The 18,195-nt window shown below is 37.8% G+C and overlaps 1 protein-coding gene across 1 annotated transcript in view; it reads left to right on the plus strand.

The window, feature by feature from the left end:
* Window positions 1-574: 574 nt before the first annotated feature.
* CCDC150 (coiled-coil domain containing 150) overlaps window positions 575-18,195 on the plus strand; it is a 76,454-nt gene continuing 58,833 nt past the window's right edge. The window contains exons 1-6 of the mRNA XM_036107934.2: window positions 575-752; window positions 7,286-7,449; window positions 8,754-8,974; window positions 9,095-9,273; window positions 12,360-12,428; window positions 17,286-17,402. Coding sequence (XP_035963827.1) covers window positions 741-752; window positions 7,286-7,449; window positions 8,754-8,974; window positions 9,095-9,273; window positions 12,360-12,428; window positions 17,286-17,402 — 762 coding nt within the window. The 5' untranslated portion in view covers window positions 575-740. The remainder of the gene's footprint in view (window positions 753-7,285; window positions 7,450-8,753; window positions 8,975-9,094; window positions 9,274-12,359; window positions 12,429-17,285; window positions 17,403-18,195) is intronic.

Here is an 18,195-nt window from a genome sequence, read left to right on the forward strand (position 1 = left end):
AAACAACTCTGAAACGACTGCACTATTATTTTCAATGCTTTCTTGTTTCTTAGCTATTTACAGTCATATTTAGAAATACCTATTCACTTCCCTGTCGAGAAGGCAAGAAATATATTATGCTCATGAGACAAAAGACAAGAGAGCAGAAAACATGTGTTTTACTCTCCGCCTGGCCATCATGGACGAGGATGAAGAGGCTCTTGGCTTTTCCTTCAAAGAAAAGAATGTTTGAACTTTGTATTTTTACCATTTCTTATGCTCATTAATGAAATCTGTTATTTTCCTATCGTTCAGAAGTTACCCGATACTTTAGTCCTCCTAAACCTAAAAACATTTTTTAATCATGGACTCTCTCCCGTTGTGGGGTATGTTTGCCAAATTATCCAAACGCCGCACGTTCACCCAGGTGAGACCTGTAACTGCAAAGCCAACAGGACAATCCGGGAGGCGAGCGGGAGGAAACTACATATCCCGCCATGCCTCGCTCATGAGCACAATGGAGCCCTGTCGTCATCCGGGTCACGGGGCTGCGCGTTCCGTGCGCGCCGCCGGATTCCGGCCTGGGTGCCGCCCCGGGCGGAGGGCCCTCCTGGGCCGGGAAAACTGCAATTCCCGGCATGCGCTGCCACGGATGCGCCTGCGTACAGGAGCTACCGCGCCGGAGCGGGTTGGTTTAAAGCGCTGTGTTAGTTCCATGGAAACCGGCCTGCCTGCTGAGGGATAGAGCTACCAGCGGACAGATGGAGTGTGAGGTAAGGCTACCGGCCGTGGACGGTGTGCCGGTCCTGCGGGGGGAGTTGGCGACTCAGCCAAGACCACCATGATCTCTTCCTGCCGCCCTCTCATTCTCTTGGCAGTGTTTAGTCTCCGCCCTCCCGACCCCAGGATCCTAATTTATGGCGCTTCTGCGCTGGATGCAGGTGAAAACCGTTTAGGAGCTAAGTTTGCGTTGGACTGGCTGCAGCTGAGGGACGGAGGATAGCCACCAGGGAGGGCCTTCAGATAAGCCCCAATACCACCTTTTCTTTATATGTTAGGTTGGAGGTTAGAGGTTCTTAGGAAAGCCATTTCGACGTGTTTTTTTTTTGTTTTTTTTTTTATTTTTGTCACCTGTTCTATTCCCCGATCTGCTTTTTAGAATGCATTCGTTCCTTGAAGTTTTCCCAGTACCTGACACTTGTGCTAGAACAGAATAGATGTTCGTTAAATTTTTGTTGAGTTTTCCGTTTGTTTGCCAGCCACAGCGCCCCATTTACTGTGCTAGGCTCTGAAGATAGGGAGAGATCAATTTGACCGTACTTCTGAGCACTCAGTCTAGCTCGAACACCCACACACTCCTCATGTACTCGACTTGTTAATAGTGGAGCACCTAGGGACACTCAGTTCCCTGAATCCTTTCTGTTCTCCGTTAGACAGTCTTGTGGCTTTACAAGTGGCATGTGCGTTGACAACTCCAAAATTTATATCGCCAGCCCACACTTCTTCCCTGAACTCCGAATTAACAAGTTCAGTCTTGTTTGGGCCATCTTTTCTGTTTTAAATTTAACATTTCCAAAACAACTCAATCTTTCAGCTAAAACCAGTTCTGACAGGCTTCCATTGTCTCAATTAATGGCAACACCATCCTTCCAATTATATCCTTGCTCTCATATTTCATATCTATTCCATCAGCAAAACCAATCTTTAAAACGTATCTGGAGTCTGACCACTTCTTACTATTCTCTTGCTATCACCCCGGTCCTAGCCAGTGGCACCTCCTGCCTGGGTTATTGTAGCAGCTTCCCAACTGGTCTTTCTACCTCTGTGGTTGTCCTACCCTCCTGGGAGGGTACCCAGAGTGATCCAGTTAAAAGGTAAGTTACATCACAGCACTCCCCCACTCTACACAGTCCAATGGTTCTGAGAGTCACTGAGAGTAAAAGCCAAAACTTTAAGACCTAATGTGATCTGGTCCCTTTATTACCTTCTGACCTCACCTTCTATAGTTCTCTCCTTCACTTACTCCTCTCCAGCCAGACTGACCTCCTTACTGTTTGTAAGGATCTTTGTACTCACTGATCTTTGTACTCACTGTTTACTCTTTCTGGACTTTTCAGTCACCTGACTTTTACTAGTATATTACTTAAGACATTGGTCTTATTCATGCCATCCTTTCAATGAGGTAACCTACTTAGGAGCTCCATAGAAATACTCTCCCTAAATACAGAAACAGAATTGTATTAATTTGATAATGATACGTTTATGAAAGTAGCTATGAATGCACTTTTTTAAAACTAAAAGTTTATATCTTAGTATTTTTATTATTGTTACGATCAAGCATCAGGCCTTGGGTTCAAGACTACATTCAATGATATTTGCATCTTTTCAAAAACTGCAAAGCACACATAAGTCAAGCCATAGTCTCTTTGCTGCAATATTAGCAATTAGAGCTAGATTCTTTTCTTGTAAGATTGTACTTCTTAGACTCCGAGCTTTTGAGCTCTGCCTTCTGAGGATCTGCCAAGTGGCCAGAGGACTGTGTGTGGGGCCTGCCAGCTGAGGGAGGACAGGCAAGGGTATACTGCAGTGAAAGTGAGAATCTTTCCTGACTCAGCAGATTTACTGGATCCCAGGTAGTTACCTCACTCTTCCTTTAACAGGCTCCCAGGTATTCCGGGCCTCTCCCTGGTGGATATTAAGGCTGTCTTACTCTTGCTATTCATCTACCATTGATTGCTTCCTCGAGCTCTCCTGACCTTGACATGTTTTCTTTTTTTTCCCCATTGCAGGGGAGGTTTGTGGAGGAATGGTTTTCAGTTAATCCTGGGACCTGTTTTTAATCTCCAAAGAGTAGATTGGCTTGTTTAGTGGTTTTTTTTTTTTTTTGGCTTGTTTAGTTTTCCAGTCAACTTCTTGGATGACTTGCACATGTTCATCAGTGATTCACTAAGAGGATATTTCAAGAACACCGCCATGTTCACTTAGAAGCTTTATCCCCTGCCCAACATCAGTCTGTCCCGAGCATCTCACTCTTCCCTTTCTTAGGGTGAATTTTCTTTCCAGAAACCTGAATGGCTCCAGGGTAGATCAGGTTCAGGTGGGCATGAGTGATGAGGGGAATCAAATTCTTACTCAAACATATATAAACTTTCTCTTAAAAAAAAAAATTAATTTGGTTTTAAATTTTGTTTTTATGGCCAAAAGTGCACACAATACTGTAAAGTAAGTGTGAGCATTTTATACATATCATAGGTACTTTAGGGAAATATCAGCAAAACTGTGACGTTTCAACAATACATGAAAAAATTTTATTTTATTTTATTTATTTTTTAAGATTTTATTTATTATTTGACAGAGAGAGACACAGCGAGAGAGGGAACACAAACAGGGGGAGTGGGAGAGGGAGAAGTAGGCTTCCCGCTGAGCAGGGAGCCCTGATGCGGGCCTGGATTCCAGGACCCTGGGATCTCGACCTGAGCCGAAGGCAGATGCTTAACGACTGAGCCACCCAGGCACCCCTACATGAAAAAATTTTAGATGGGAATCTGTATCCCATTCAAAATATGTGGTAAACTTGTATTCCATTTTCTGTATTTTTTCCCTAAAATGGACTAATATTTGTATTAGTATTTTATGCTTGGCTTTTGATATAAATTAATAGAGGCCATCCTTTATATTATAACCAGCTGCCTCAGCCTAACAAGTTACCAGGGAAATTGTCCTCCCTCACATCTCCGGTAGTACTTGTCCTTTCTTTTACCACCCCTTCTACTTGTTTCTCCACCAACTATTGCCTGGGGCTACTGTGTTTCAGGAATGTTTTTGCTGCAAGCAACAGAAAAACATGACTAACACAAAAGGCAAAAGCTTATTTTTCTCAAATAAGCAGAGGTTGGATGTTACTAGTTTTGGGCAAAAAAAAAACAAAAAACAACCAAACCTCAGGTTAATCTGAACTTCTCTGGCCTTTTCCTTGTATTTCTCAGATGCTGGTGATCCCTAGCTCTCTGTGTCTAAAAGTGAGGCACTGCATGGCTGACTAAAAGAGAGCTCTCAGAGCTCTGGGCCTCATACAGGGAAGTGAAGGACCGGCACCATCATTTCAGTTTTTTCTATCAGAAAAACAAAAGCCTTCTCAGAAGCGCCTTGCAAACTTTTTGCCTAAAGTCTCATTGGCCAGAATGTGTCACATGGCTGTGCCAGCTGCAAGGGAGGCTGGGGACATGAACTCTTCAGCTGCTTTTATAGAGAGAACAAAGGAGTCAGCTCTGTCTACCCCAAACCTTATTAAACACTTTACATTTTCTCCCCACTTCAAGCCTGGTTTATTTCTAGGTGGGCAGTAACAAGACAGCAGGTGATAGAAAATGGAATGGAGGGTAAATCCATGTGGTGTTTCTCTGTGGTTACCCTTCCATTTTCTCCCCTCCCACACTCCCCCAACCCTAACCCTGGTTTCATGGAGGCTCTTCCTTCTATTACCTGAGGAACACTATCCTGGTACATGTGGTAACATGAGCAGGAGTCTCCAAATCTGGCTTTTTTTCAGAAACATGGATGAAACTTACTTCAACTCTTTGTAGATCCAAAGACTTTGTTACTGTCTATACCGTTGTCTTTCTCTTCAGGAAATTTTGAAAGCATGGACGGAAATTAATAATAGAGAGCTTCTTTGCCCCCATGTCCTTAAGCTGATCATTAACAGAAAATCTTTTAACAAATTCAGATTACATGTGTCAGAAATGCTTTCTGTTTCATAGAAGAGAATAAAAGAGAGAAATCCTGGTCAGAAGCACTAAAATAAGAGTAAAAAGAAAATTTGTACCCTTTGACCTACATCATTCCATTTCCCCTTCCCTCCACCTCATTCTATTCTCTGTTTCTATGAAATCAACCTTTTTTTTTAATTCCACATATAAATGATATCAAACAATATTTTTCTGCTCTGTCTGGTTCATCTCACATAGCATAATGCCCTCTAGATTCATCAATGTCAGTGGCAGGATTTTCTTTTTATGGCTGAATAATATAATATTTTATTATATATATTATATATATAATATATATATATAAATCACTTCTTCTTTGTCCATTCATCTGGTGAATGACATTTAGGTTGTTTCTCTATATTGGCTATGGTGAATAATGCTGCACTGAACATGAGTGAGCAGGTACTTCTTTAAAATCCTGTCTTTGATTCCTTTGTATATATACAAAGGAGTGGGATTGCTCGATCATATGATAGTTATATTTTTAATTTTTTGAAGAACTTCCATACTGTTTTCCATAAATGGCTGTACCATTTTATATTCCCACTAACAGTGTATGAGGGTTCACTTATCTCCACATCTTCACCAACATTTGCTATCTTCTTGATAATAGCTATCCTAACAGGTGTGAGGTGATATTTCATTGTGGTTTTGATTTGCATTTCCCTGGTGATTAGTGATTTGAGCACCTTTTAATTTATCTATTGGCCATCTCTTTGTTGTCTTTGGAGAAAATGTCTGTTAAGATCCTCTGCTCATTTTTTTAAATTAGTTTCTTTGCATTTTTGCTATTGAGTTATATGAGTTCTTTATATATTTTGGACATTAACTGCTTATCAAATCTGTGGTATGCAATTATTTACTATGATTCTGTAGGTTACCTTTTCAAATAAGTTCTGAGGATCTAATGTACAGCATGGTAACATAGTAATACGTTGTATAGTTGAAAGTTGTGAGAGTAGATCACACACACAACACACACAAAGTTAACTATGTTATCTATGTGGGGTGATGAATGTGTTAATTATCTTGATCTTGGTAACCATTCTACAGTGTATATGTATATCAAATAATCACATTGTACACTTTAAATAAAATTATATTCAATTATTCCTCAGTAAAGTTAAAAAAAAAAAAAAAAGACTAGACCATTCTCTGGGACCTGTTGTGGGGAGATAAAAGGTGATTGGAGAGCTATTTCAAGATGAAGAAATGTTCGGGGCACCTGGGTGGCTTAGTCGTTAAGCATCTGCCTTCGGCTCAGATCATGGTCCCAGGGTCCTGGGATCGAGCCCCGCATCAGGCTCCCTGCTCGGCGGGAAGCCTGCTTCTCCCTCTCCCACTCCCCCTGCTTGTGTTCCCTCTCTCGCTGTGTCTCTCTCTGTCAAATAAATCAATCAATCTTTTTTTTAAAAAAAAAAAGGTGAGGCAATGTTCTTGATATTGGCAAGAAACTCAGTCTTTTCACTGCCCCCATCATGCTGCTACCCCCTTAAATCCTGCCACCAGTTTTCCCACTTCTTTAATTCTTGCCTTGAGTGATGGAGACTATCAATTACTTGGACCTGAGGTAGTCACCAGTTGCACTGCCTGGGAGGTGAGGGGAAGAGAGATCTCTGATTACACAGCAAGAGGGGGAGAAAAGATGTGTTCCTAATATCCAAAGTGGGATCTTTGTGAACGTTTCCATGGGAGCACTGTTGCTAGTAATGGTTAAGGTTTATAGTCGGTTGGTATAGAAATGTCTATACAAAAGGTTGGAGTTGCAGGAAAATGTCCTTAAAGTTTCTTTCCCCAATGACCTTGTCATTGAACTTTGGGCCCATGATTCATCTATATGTTGGGACTGCTTCTTCTATGCTAATTCTGCCTAATTCTGTCACTAATATTTCAAAATATTAGGAAAGAAGAGAAGTCTGGAAATTTTATGTCAATAGCTATAGAAGAGTCTTTGCTAGGCTATGAAGTTAAGTTTGCAAATTATTTTTTAAAATCACTGCTTCAATGTAGTTGGTAAATTTATCTTACAACAAGTGCTCAGAAATCTAAGTATAGAATGTTTTTCTGAAAGGTTGGTTAGAATATGTTAAAATGGTGATGGCTAGTAATTCCCTTAGCCAAGTCATAGGTCCTAGTATGTGTCTAATACTACCAGATAGATAGACTAGATTATGATGAAATAACAAACTACTCAACAATCTCAGTGGCTTATAACAACGTAAGTTTATTGCCCGCTCACACTGGATGTCATGGACGGGCCATAGCTCTGCTTCATGTCTTCTTCACTGTGGGATCTTGGCACACTAAGCCGGCCCTATCTGGGTTGTTGCTCATCTCATGGAGGGGAGAAAGAAGGAGATGATGAATGACAAGTTGGCTCTTAAAGTTCCCACCCACATTAAACTGACCAAAGCAAGACACATGGCCATTCCTGACCTCAACAGAACAGGGATGTGTAATTCTCCCACAAGAAGGGACAGTGACTATTTTGAACCATAATAGAACCTACTATACCAATATTGTGACTTTAATCTCAGGTGCATATGGAAACTACAGTGTCCAGACCAGTCCTCTCTCCAACCCACATCAATGCTACAGCTTCTGAAACATTCACGGTACTTCAGGAAAGGATGAGAATAGTTGAGGAACAGACCAGTTCTCTGAGGGATGACCTAATAATGTTGGACTTTGGTGAAAAAAGGTAACAAATGGAAAATGAACTAGATCTTTGTAGGTTGAAGAATTCTTAGGGGTCATAGTACAGATGGTTCGGCAGATGAAATATAGGTATTTATAAAAGAATTGAGAAAAAACAGTTTCCATTTGCACATTAATTAGAAAATATTTGCGAGATAGAGTTGTCATCTTGTAATAGAGCTACTACCACTATTCCCCTGAACAGATACTTATTTCAAATGAGGAGGTGGGTCGGGGAATGGGGTAACAGGATGATAGGCATTAAGGAGAGTCCGTGATATAATGAGCACTGGGTGTTATAGGCAACTGATTAATCCCTGAACTCTACCTCTGAAAATAATAATACACTATATGTTAATTAATTGAATTCAAATAAAATAAAATTTTATTTTAAAATAAAATTTTAAAAATGTGCTAATTAGGTGCACAAACTGTTCATCTTCAAAACTTGATTGAAAACAAATACGGAATTTTTGTATAATTAGAAAAAATTTAGTTCATATTTTTAAAATCAAAAATAGACTTTGATATTAGTTAAGGTGAACATCTAAACTTGATTCATGACATTGATATTGTCTTCATTTTCTTTCCCCAGATTTATTGTAAATTAAAAGAAAGGTTTTAAATCTTTAAAAAAATTTCATAATTTAAAATGAGGTACTCAAAAAAAAAAAAAAAAAAACAACCCCACCTTTTTTTCCCCTTGGCTAAAGAAGGTATTGCCACTAAAAGTTGGATTATTAATGGCCTGAGGAATCTGGGTACTTAAGCAGCCAATATCAAATTTGCTGGTGTGATTTTCTTTAAGATTACAATATATTTCTTTAGTGTCTCTCATGAAAACCTAAAATTATTATAGTTGGTATTATAGCACCCATAGAATGAATAATTCTTCAGTAGTTAGAGATTAAATTTGTATAGATGCTGAGTATGTTAGAATAAAGTAGGAATGTTTATTATGACCTTGTTTAAAATTTTTCTAAAAATATGTGAATATATTTACTCCATGCTAACTTTAATTTTTTATAATTATAGATTTATCATTTAACATGTTTTATGTACCACATAAAACTTTACAAAAAATTCACATTAAAAGAAACAACCGTTATAAAGTCAGTGGTCTTTATCCAACTGACATTAGTCTCATCCTCTTTACCTAATGGTGCTTTCTATATTTAAATTTGGAGAACCAACAGATGCTTAACTAAGAAATCTAATTTTTATTCTTGGTAGAAATGACCTGATGGTTGGGATTACCATAGTACACATTGCATTGCATAATATTGTTAAATTGGGATCTTTGTCCAGAGGCCAACTGGAGACTCCGAAATGTTTAGAAGAGCCTGTGAGCCAGAATATCATTAGTCCCATCCAGAACGAAATGTTTTGTTCAGGAAAACCAGATATCCTATGGAAGAACTGTGAGTTTCTGGTAAATCGAATGTGCCGTCTGGAAAGCCTCATCCAGTCCTTGAAGATGAACATCTTTCGTCTGCAAACTGAAAAGGATTTGAATCCACAGAAAACAGGTACAGAGAGAAGAGAATCATCAGAAATTTGGTCCTGTATGGGTGCTTAATGAGTTTATGATTCTTTTCCTTTCCTGACTCCTTTCAACTGCTCCATGACCCTCCTGTGCTGTTGGGTAGCTTTTCTGAAGGATCGACTGAATGCAATACAGGAGGAGCATTCCAAGGACTTGAAGCTGTTGCATCTTGAAGTGATGAATTTGCGCCAGCAACTAAGAGATGTAAAAGAGGAAGAAGACAAGGCACAAGAAGAAGTGCAAAGGTTGACTGCCACCCTGGAGATTGCCTCAGAGACAAAGGTTTGAATCCAGATTTCTGAAATACAGATTCACTGTTATCTGTTAACTGGAGGAGGCAACAGACCCATAAAATTGACTTTTAAAATTAGGTGATATGATGTGAGGGTTCTTGACATTTCAAAGTTACCTACATTGATAACCTAAACTATTGTGTACTATCAGTAATGTGGTGTTTATAGAGCCCTTACCCTGATATGCATGAGAGTGGGAGTCCAAAGGTATAAGGCAGAGTCTCTGCTCTTCCAAGAGCTTATATGCTAGCTGGGAGAACAAGGAATAGCATGAAAAACTAAATAGAGAAAAAATAAGAAGTGTTAAAGAACAGTGTAACAGTAAGTGAATATTGACGTGTGTTTTGTGTTCAGGTGGGTTTGAGAGGGGGGGTATGCCCTATCTACCTAGAGTAGATTAGGGTAGGCTTCAAGGAAGAGGTAAGACATGAGCTGAATTTTGTAGAAGGCAAAGTAGAGAGGTGAGGACATTTCAAGGAGTATACACAGGCAGGAAAGAATATAGAGTAGGATAATAAACTGACAATTTTGTTCTCCCTTCAAGGGCCAGGCAGTATAATAGATGGTCAACATGTTATTTTGTTAAATTTTTGAAAAACCTCATGACAGGATGATACTGTCCCCATTTTAGTAATAAGAGCATTGGGCCCCAGAGAGAACTCATTTCTCTAAGATGACCCTTCCCTATTTTCTTCCTGTTACCCATCTTTGAACTTAGATTTTTCCACTGATAAAGTTAGAGGAAATGCATAAACTAGCCTGAGAGGAGTGAGGATTGGGGGGGGGCAAATAAATTGGACATTAGTGAAGGATCACATTATAGAGGATTTCAAAATCAAGAATAATCAATAGTTGGGCTTGATACTATGGGGGTGATTATCATTTTTGATAAGGAAGTGACATAACGAAAATAAGAAAACTAATCTGGCAGTGGTGTAGAGTTTTGGGAAACCAATTAGGAGTCCATTGCATGATTTGAGCCACAAGCCTTATTAGGTCTGACTTAGGGTGGCATTTTGAAAAGAAATGTTTTATGAAGAAAGATATGTTAGAATATGATACTGGACAGGAGCTGAGTATAGGAAAGAAGGCAAAGATGACTGAGGTTTTACATCTTGGATTGTGGTGCCATTAATAGTGATATAAAAGAGAATAAATAGTGAAAGCTGTATTTTTGATCCTCAGCTCCTAAGTACGGATAATATTTGAGGCAAGAAGAGATTGAATACTTAAAAAAAAAAAAAAGAATATACTCTGTAAGAAAAAGTTCTGTCAATTACCAGGTTCTCTCATTATTGAATTTTACATAAAAAGTGAATGTGTTTGGGGTCCCTTGGTGGCTCAGTCAAGTGTCCGACTCTTGATTTTAGCTCAGGTCATGATCTCATGGGTTGTGAGATTGAGCCCTGCCTGGGGTTCTGTGCTGGGGTGGGGGGGTGGTTTGCTTGAAGATTCTCTCCCTCTGCCCCTCCACCAACTTGCACATGCATTCCCTCTCTCTCTCATCTTTTTTCCTTTTTTTTCTTTTTTTAATACAAATTCAATTAATTAACCTATAGTGTATTATTAGTTTCAGAGGTAGAGTTCAGATTCATCAGTTGTATATAACACCCAGTGCATCCCCCTACCCATCTCCCCTCCAGCAACCCTTAGTTTGTTTCCTATAGCTAAGAGTCTCTTATGGTTTGTCTCCCTCTCTGATTTCATCTTACTTTATTTTTCCCTCCCTTCCCCTACATTCATCTGTTTTGTTTATTAAATTCCGCATATGAGTGAGATCATATGATGATTGTCTTTCTCTGACTTATTTCGCTTAGCATAATACCCTCTAGTTCCACCCTCTTCGTTGCATGTGGCAAGATTTCACTTTTTTGAAGGCTGTGTAATATTACATTGTATGTATATGTGTGTGTGTGTGTGTGTGTGTGTGTGTGTGTGTATATATATATATATATATATATAGCACATCTTTTTTTTTTTTTTTAAAGATTTTATTTATTTATTTGACAGAGAGACACAGCGAGAGAGAGAACACAGCAGGGGGAGTGGGAGAGGGAGAAGCAGGCTTCCAGCAGAGCAGGGAGCCCAATGCGGGGCTCAATCCCAGGACCCTGGTATCATGACCTGAGCTGAAGGCAGACACTTAATGACTGAGCCACCCAGGCGCCCCTATAGCACATCTTCTTTATCCATTCATCTGTTGATGGACATCTGGGCTCTTTCCATAGTTTGGCTATTGTGGACATTGTTGCTATAAACATTGGGGTGCAGGTGCCCCTTTGGATCTCTACATTTGTATCTTTGGCGTAAATACCTAGTAGTGCTGGGTCGTAGGGTAGCTCTGGGGTTAACATTATGAGGAATCTCCATACTGTTTTCCACAGTGGCTGCACCAGTTTGCATTCCCACCAACAGTGTAAGAGGGTTCCCATCTGGCAAGGTTCTCCACATCCTTGCCAACATTTGTTGTTTCCTGACTTGTTAATTTTAGCCATTCTGACTGGTGTGAGGTGGTATCTCATTATGGTTTTGGAAGGCAGCTATGCTCACCACTATACCACCAACGCAGATTCATTATGGTTTTGATTTGTATTTCCCTGATGCCAGGTGATGTTGATCTTTTCGTGTGTCTGTTGGCCATTTGTTTGTCTTTGGAAAAATGTCTGTTCATGTCTTCTGCCCATTTCTTGACTGGATTATTTGATTTTTGCGTGTTTTGCAAATATCTTCTCCCATTCTGTCGGTTGTCTTTTGGTTTTGTTGACTGTTTTCTTTGCTGTGCAAAAGCTTTTTATCTTGATGAAGTCCCAATAGTTCATTAAAATAAATCTTTTAAAAAAATAAAAATAAAAGGGAAAATAATAGAAGTCATGAATCAAAGTGATAAAATAACTTTCTTTTTAAATATCTCATTGTAATAATTATTTTAGACTCACAATAAGAAGTATTTATAACTATATTTGGAATAGCATATATAGGTTGCTAGAAAAAAGTCTAGATTTGAACTGATGTGCCTATAGACAGTTTCTTTCTTCATTTCAGATTATTTAGAACCTTTTCCCCTTGTACTTTTAGAAGAATGCAGCCATTATTGAAGAGGAATTGAAGACCACAAAACGCAAAATGAACCTGAAAATTCAGGAGGTAAGATAAAAAAAAGGTTCTGGAGGGTGGAGGGGGCATTGGAATTGCTGAGGGGAAGTCAAGAAGGTAGAAAGAATGAAAAACTTTGAAGAAAAAATATGTTACTGTGGAGTAGGAAGATTTTAAAAATATGCCACGTGAAATTCAAGTGAAAGTGGCTACCCTTATTTGACATTAAGAGTTCCTTTTGCCTCAGTATGGCCCTACAACCAGAAATAAAGTAAGTGCTTTGTGAGCCAGGAAGGAAATTAGTTACCATGAAATTCATATGCTAGAGCTAAGTGAACACCTTCATCCAAAGACCTTTTAAACTAAAGTTGTGTTTAAAACAAAAAGCTTTTAATAAGCCTGCTCATCTAATTTTACCTTGAAACCTCCATTTCAGCCTAAGTTTTAGTAGATAACAGATTGGGATTTGTGAAGTAGGTGGCTGCTAAAAGTTGCTGGACTAAAAATTGGCAGCTGAAAACAGTGGAAGAGTCAGGAGAATTAGTAATCCCACACACCCTGACCTAAAAACCTCAATATTCCCTGACAGAATAATCATTGATGTTTATCCAAATCAAAAGGATCCAAATTATATTTAAAATACCAAGAAGTAGATATACTTTTAAAGAAAATTCTCATGCAAAATTACTCTTTTAAGTTACGATTTTTAGTGCGTAAGGTGTTAAGTATAGCTATCTGGAAAATTCTCTCATGTACTTATTTGCCAGTAGCTACTGATAAAAGCATGATTTTTCATAGTTAGAATGTATTACATTTCGTGTATTTTTTTTAGTTTTTAGATATTTTAGTAGACTATTTCTTTTTTTTTTTAGAGAAGTTTTGCATTTATAGAAAAATTGCACAGAAAACAGTTCTCATAAACCTGCTCTCCCTATCCCTCCAGTTTCCCCTATTATATTACTGTGGTACGTTTGTTAAATTTGACGAACTAGTCTTGTTCATAAATAAATTGATAAATCATTACTAGCTAAAGTCCACAGTTTATATTAAGATTCACCCTTTGTTCATTACATTATCTTACAGAATAGTATCACTGCCCTAAAAATGCTCTGTGCTCCATATACCCATCCCTCCCACCTCCTCTTCCTGAGCCCCTGGCAACCACTGATCTTTTCACTGTCTGTAGTTTTGTTATAGTTGGAATGATTCAGTGTGTGGTTGTTTTGGACTGGCTTCTTTCACTTAGCATATGCATTTAACGTACCTCCAAGCCTTGTCATGGTATGGTAACTCATTTTATTGCTAAACAATATTCCAGTTGTATGGATGTACCACAGTTTGTTTATCCATTCATCTATTGAAGAACATCTTGGTTGCTTCTGAGTTTTGGCAATTGTGAATAAAGCTGCTATAAACATTCATATGCAGGTTTTTGTGTGGACATGTTATCTACTCATTTGGATAAATACCTAGAGCACAATTGCTGGATCATCTGGTAAGCTTTTGTTTACCTTTGTAAGAAAGTGCCAACCTGTCTTAAAAAATGGCTGTACCATTTTCCATTCATACCAACAATGAATGAGTTCCTTTTGCTCCACATTCTCATCACCATGGTGTCTTGTCAGTGTTTTGAATTTTTGCCATTCTAGTATGTGTGTAGTGGTATCTTGTTTTAATTATAATTACCTAATGATATATGATATTGAATATCTTTTTATATGCTTATTTGCCATCTGTATATCTCATTTGGTGAGGTGTCTGTTAGATCTTATGCTTATTTTGTAATTGGGTTGTTTGTTTTCTTATGTTGAGTTTTAAGAGTTCTTTGTATATTTTGGATGCTAGTCCTTAATCAAACATGTGTTTTGCAATTTTTGTCTCCATTCTGTAGCTTGTTTGCAGAGCAGAAGCTTTTAATTTTAATGAAGTCCAACTTACTAATTTTTTCTTTCAGGAACTGTACTTTTGGTGTTATAAGTCATCACCAAACCCAACACACCAAGATTTTTCTCCTGTGTTATTTTTAGAAGTCTTATAGTTTTGCATTTTAAATTTAAATAAATGATACATTTCGAATTAATGACATGAGGTCTGTAATCTAGATTCTTTGTGTGTGTGTGTGTGTGTATGTCCAGTTGTTTCAGCACCATTTGTTTAAAACACTATCAGTGATTACCATTTATCATTACTCTTTATTAGGAAAGTCTTAATTCTGAGTGCTGTGATAAAATCTTGAATTTTTTATTGAACCCTGTCAAGGATCCTTAGAAGGACTGTCCTTGTCAAAATGCATTTTGGTATTCAAGCAGGAAGGATGTATTAGTTTGCTAGGGCTGCAGTAACAAAGTACCACAGACTAGGTGGCTTAAACAACAGAAATTTCTTATATTTATGGAGATTTGAAGTCCAAGATCAAGATGTCAGCAGGTTTTTTTCTCCTGAGGCTTCTCTACTTGACTTGCAGATGGCTGCCTTCACATGGTCCTCACGTGGTCTTTGCTTTGTGTGTTGCACATCCCTGGTATCTTCGTGTATCTCCGTTTCCTTCTCTTATAAGGACACCATTTGGGTTGGGTTAGGACCCACCCTAACAGCATCCTTACAGTTTATCACCTCTTTAAAGGCCCTATCTCCAAATACAGTCATATTTTGAGATACTGGGGTTAGAGCTTCAGCATAATATTTTTGGGGAATACAATTCAGTCCATATCAGGGGGCCGTATAAAGACAGAATAAATGTGGTATACATCTTCCTAAGAGGTAAGAAATATATGTAGAATCTGGTTCTGATAGACATAAAACTGGTTGCTTTTAATAATACTTCAGAATTAATACCTCAGTAGTATAATTATCAAATAAAGATCCCTCTATAAAGGACTTAAATAGTATCTCGAGTACATTATACTATATAATTTGATCCAGAGCTTAGAAAAATATAGTAAGCTACAAACTAATTATAATCTGATGGGGCGCCTGGGTGGCTCAGTCGTTAAGCATCTGCCTTCGGCTCAGGTCATGATCCCAGGGTCCTGGGATCGAGCCCCACGTTGGGCTCCCTGCTCAGCGGGAAGCCTGCTTCTCCCTCTCCCACTCCCCCTGCTTGTGTTCCCTCTCTCACTGTCTCTCTCTGTCAAATAAATAAATAAAATATTTAAAAAAAAAATTATAATCTGATAGTATAGTTAGTATTAGATTATTAATACAGCCAAAAGTAAAAACTGTGGTTCATCCTTAAATAAGATTGTAATACTTATAATGATGAGGAAGGATGAGGAAGGAATTTCTAAACTTGAAATGAAGGAATAGAATTATAAAAGGTTCAATAGATTTGAACACATAAGAATTAAAAATCCTACATGTAAAGAAAAGAGGGGCAAAAAGCAAAACTAGTAAAACCTAGCAAAACTAGATAGAGTTAACAATCTTTCCTTTTAAAGAACTTAAAATTGACTAAAAACAAAAAACAAAAACCCCAAAAAAGTGGTCAACTAACATTTCAAAAAATATATAATAGCTCAGAAAATATACAGAGCTAATAACCATATGAGAAAATGTTTAATCTCACTGGTAACCAAAGAAATGAAAAGCTGTCAAGGTGTTATTTTTAATTTATTAGATTAGCAAAGATTTAAGAAAACAACAATACATAGTACTGATGGGATTTATTCTAATACTACTGATAGGCTAAAATTGGAAGGAAAATTATATATCAAATTTATCAAAAGTCTAAACATTATTAAACCTTTAACCTAATGATTCCTCTTGTAGGAATCTATCCTAAGGAAATAGAAATGCAAAGAAAGGTTTATTCACAGGCATTGTTCAGCAGAACAATATTTAGAATAGTGAAAAACTGGAAAAACCTAAATGTTTGTTATTAGGAGTATGATTAAGAATATTACAGAACATTTGCAAAATGGGCTGTCACGTAAGTTTCATGCCGACACACTTTCCATGTCTTTCAACTTTTTAAAAAGTTTTTCAACATAAAATAAATCATCCATAGAGAAAACACATGTAAAACATATGTACAATTTAGGAAAAGAGCTATAAAGTGTACTCTTAGGTCATCTTCACTGGGGCTTAAAAAGCAGAATTTCTTTCAACTTAACATCATTTCATAAAAGGAATAGCATTCTGCAATTCCCATGTAAGTTTGAAAGGATCTCTTTACCTCATGAGAAAAGAGATTCTTTTTTATATCTTTATCTAACTCATCATCATTTATTGAGAGAAACAAGGTTAGTGTACCCCAATTCTTGAGTGGTAGTTTTATCCACTACTTAACAGTTACTTCATTGTTTCTTTAGACCCTTAAATTCCAAAACAGAATTGGAACAGCTTTCAAGGGTATGTTTATAATCCTATGGGATAAAAAATATTTTAAAAAGGGAGATGAAGTAATCAAATATGGAAAAAAAGGAGTTAAAAGTGAAAGTCAGAAAATTCAGAAAGTATGTATATACTAAGGTGTGATGTTAGTGTTTTTCAACCTTCTTTTTGACAAGTCTACTGAGACATACATTTTATATTGTAACACCATACATAAATAATATACACAAACATTTCATGAAGCCTTACTTATGCTTCTTTATTACATGCTCTGTGCTCTGATAATTTTTTTTCCCCTTTTGAAAGTGCTGCTTGCAACTTACTAATACATCTTGACCCACAATTTGGAAAAAAGACTTACACAATGGGAAGACAAGGGCAACAGATTTGACTCTTCATTTCTTAGTAGTTTATCCCTTAGGGAGAAACACAAGCTTGTTTCTGAGTAGTCATTAATGAATGAAAAATGTTTGGGAGTGAGATGGCATGTCTGGTAAACTTTTCATGGTGAGTTTGATCTTTGGCAAACTGCTGTGATGTTCCCTTGGTCTTGCCTAACTGCAATTTGTTCTGTAGCTAAGGAGACAACTATCTCAGGAGAAGCACCTGAAGGAATCTCTTGAGAAATCTGCATCAGCCATGCTGTTCAAAATACAAGAAATGGAATCAACAGTGGAGGTGGAACGGAAACAGGTAGATTTTTCTCTTCTTATGTCAAGGAAGTGAAACCAAAAAGAAAGCTGATATTTTACCTGTAAGTCTTTAGTTTTGCTAACTTTCTCTAGATTTATTAAATTTTTGCCTGTAGCATTATTTGAAATACCTACATGTAAATTAGACTATTCAGTTCTAAGTATTCAAGGCAATTAGTAGTTCCAAATTCTAATACCTGTATTTGGATTACATAATCTTTATTTTAACCAATGGCTGTCCTTCATAATAAAATTATAAAAAAGATTTTACTTAAGGAATTTGTTTTGTTTTTTTTAAATATTTTATTTATTTATTTGACAGAGACAGACAGCGAGAGAGGAAACACAAGCAGAGGGAGTGGGAGAGGGAGAAGCAGGTTTCCCACCAAGCGGGGAGCCCGATGCGGGGCTCAATCCCAGGGTCATGACCTGAGCCAAAAGCAGCTGCTTAACTGCCTGAGCCACCCAGGCGCCCCCCCCCCACTTTTTTATTTTTTAAAGATTTTTTAAATTTATACAACTGCTGTTTTTAACCTCTTTCCATTTTTTTTTAAAGATCTTATTTATTAGAAAGAGAGCACAAGCAGGGGTAGCAGCAGAGGGAGAAGGAGAAGCAGGCTCCCCACTGAGCAGGGAGCCCGATGCGGGACTCGATCCCAGGACCCTGGGATCATGACCTGAGCCAAAGGCAGCCACTTAACCTACTGAGTCACCCAGGTGCCCCTACTTATGGAATTTGTAAATGATCCTTTATTGCTATAACTTGCACTACCAATATAGTGGCTACTAGCCAC

Source organism: Halichoerus grypus, chromosome 4 (genome assembly GCF_964656455.1).
Source record: "Halichoerus grypus chromosome 4, mHalGry1.hap1.1, whole genome shotgun sequence".
Classification (NCBI taxonomy): domain Eukaryota; kingdom Metazoa; phylum Chordata; class Mammalia; order Carnivora; family Phocidae; genus Halichoerus; species Halichoerus grypus.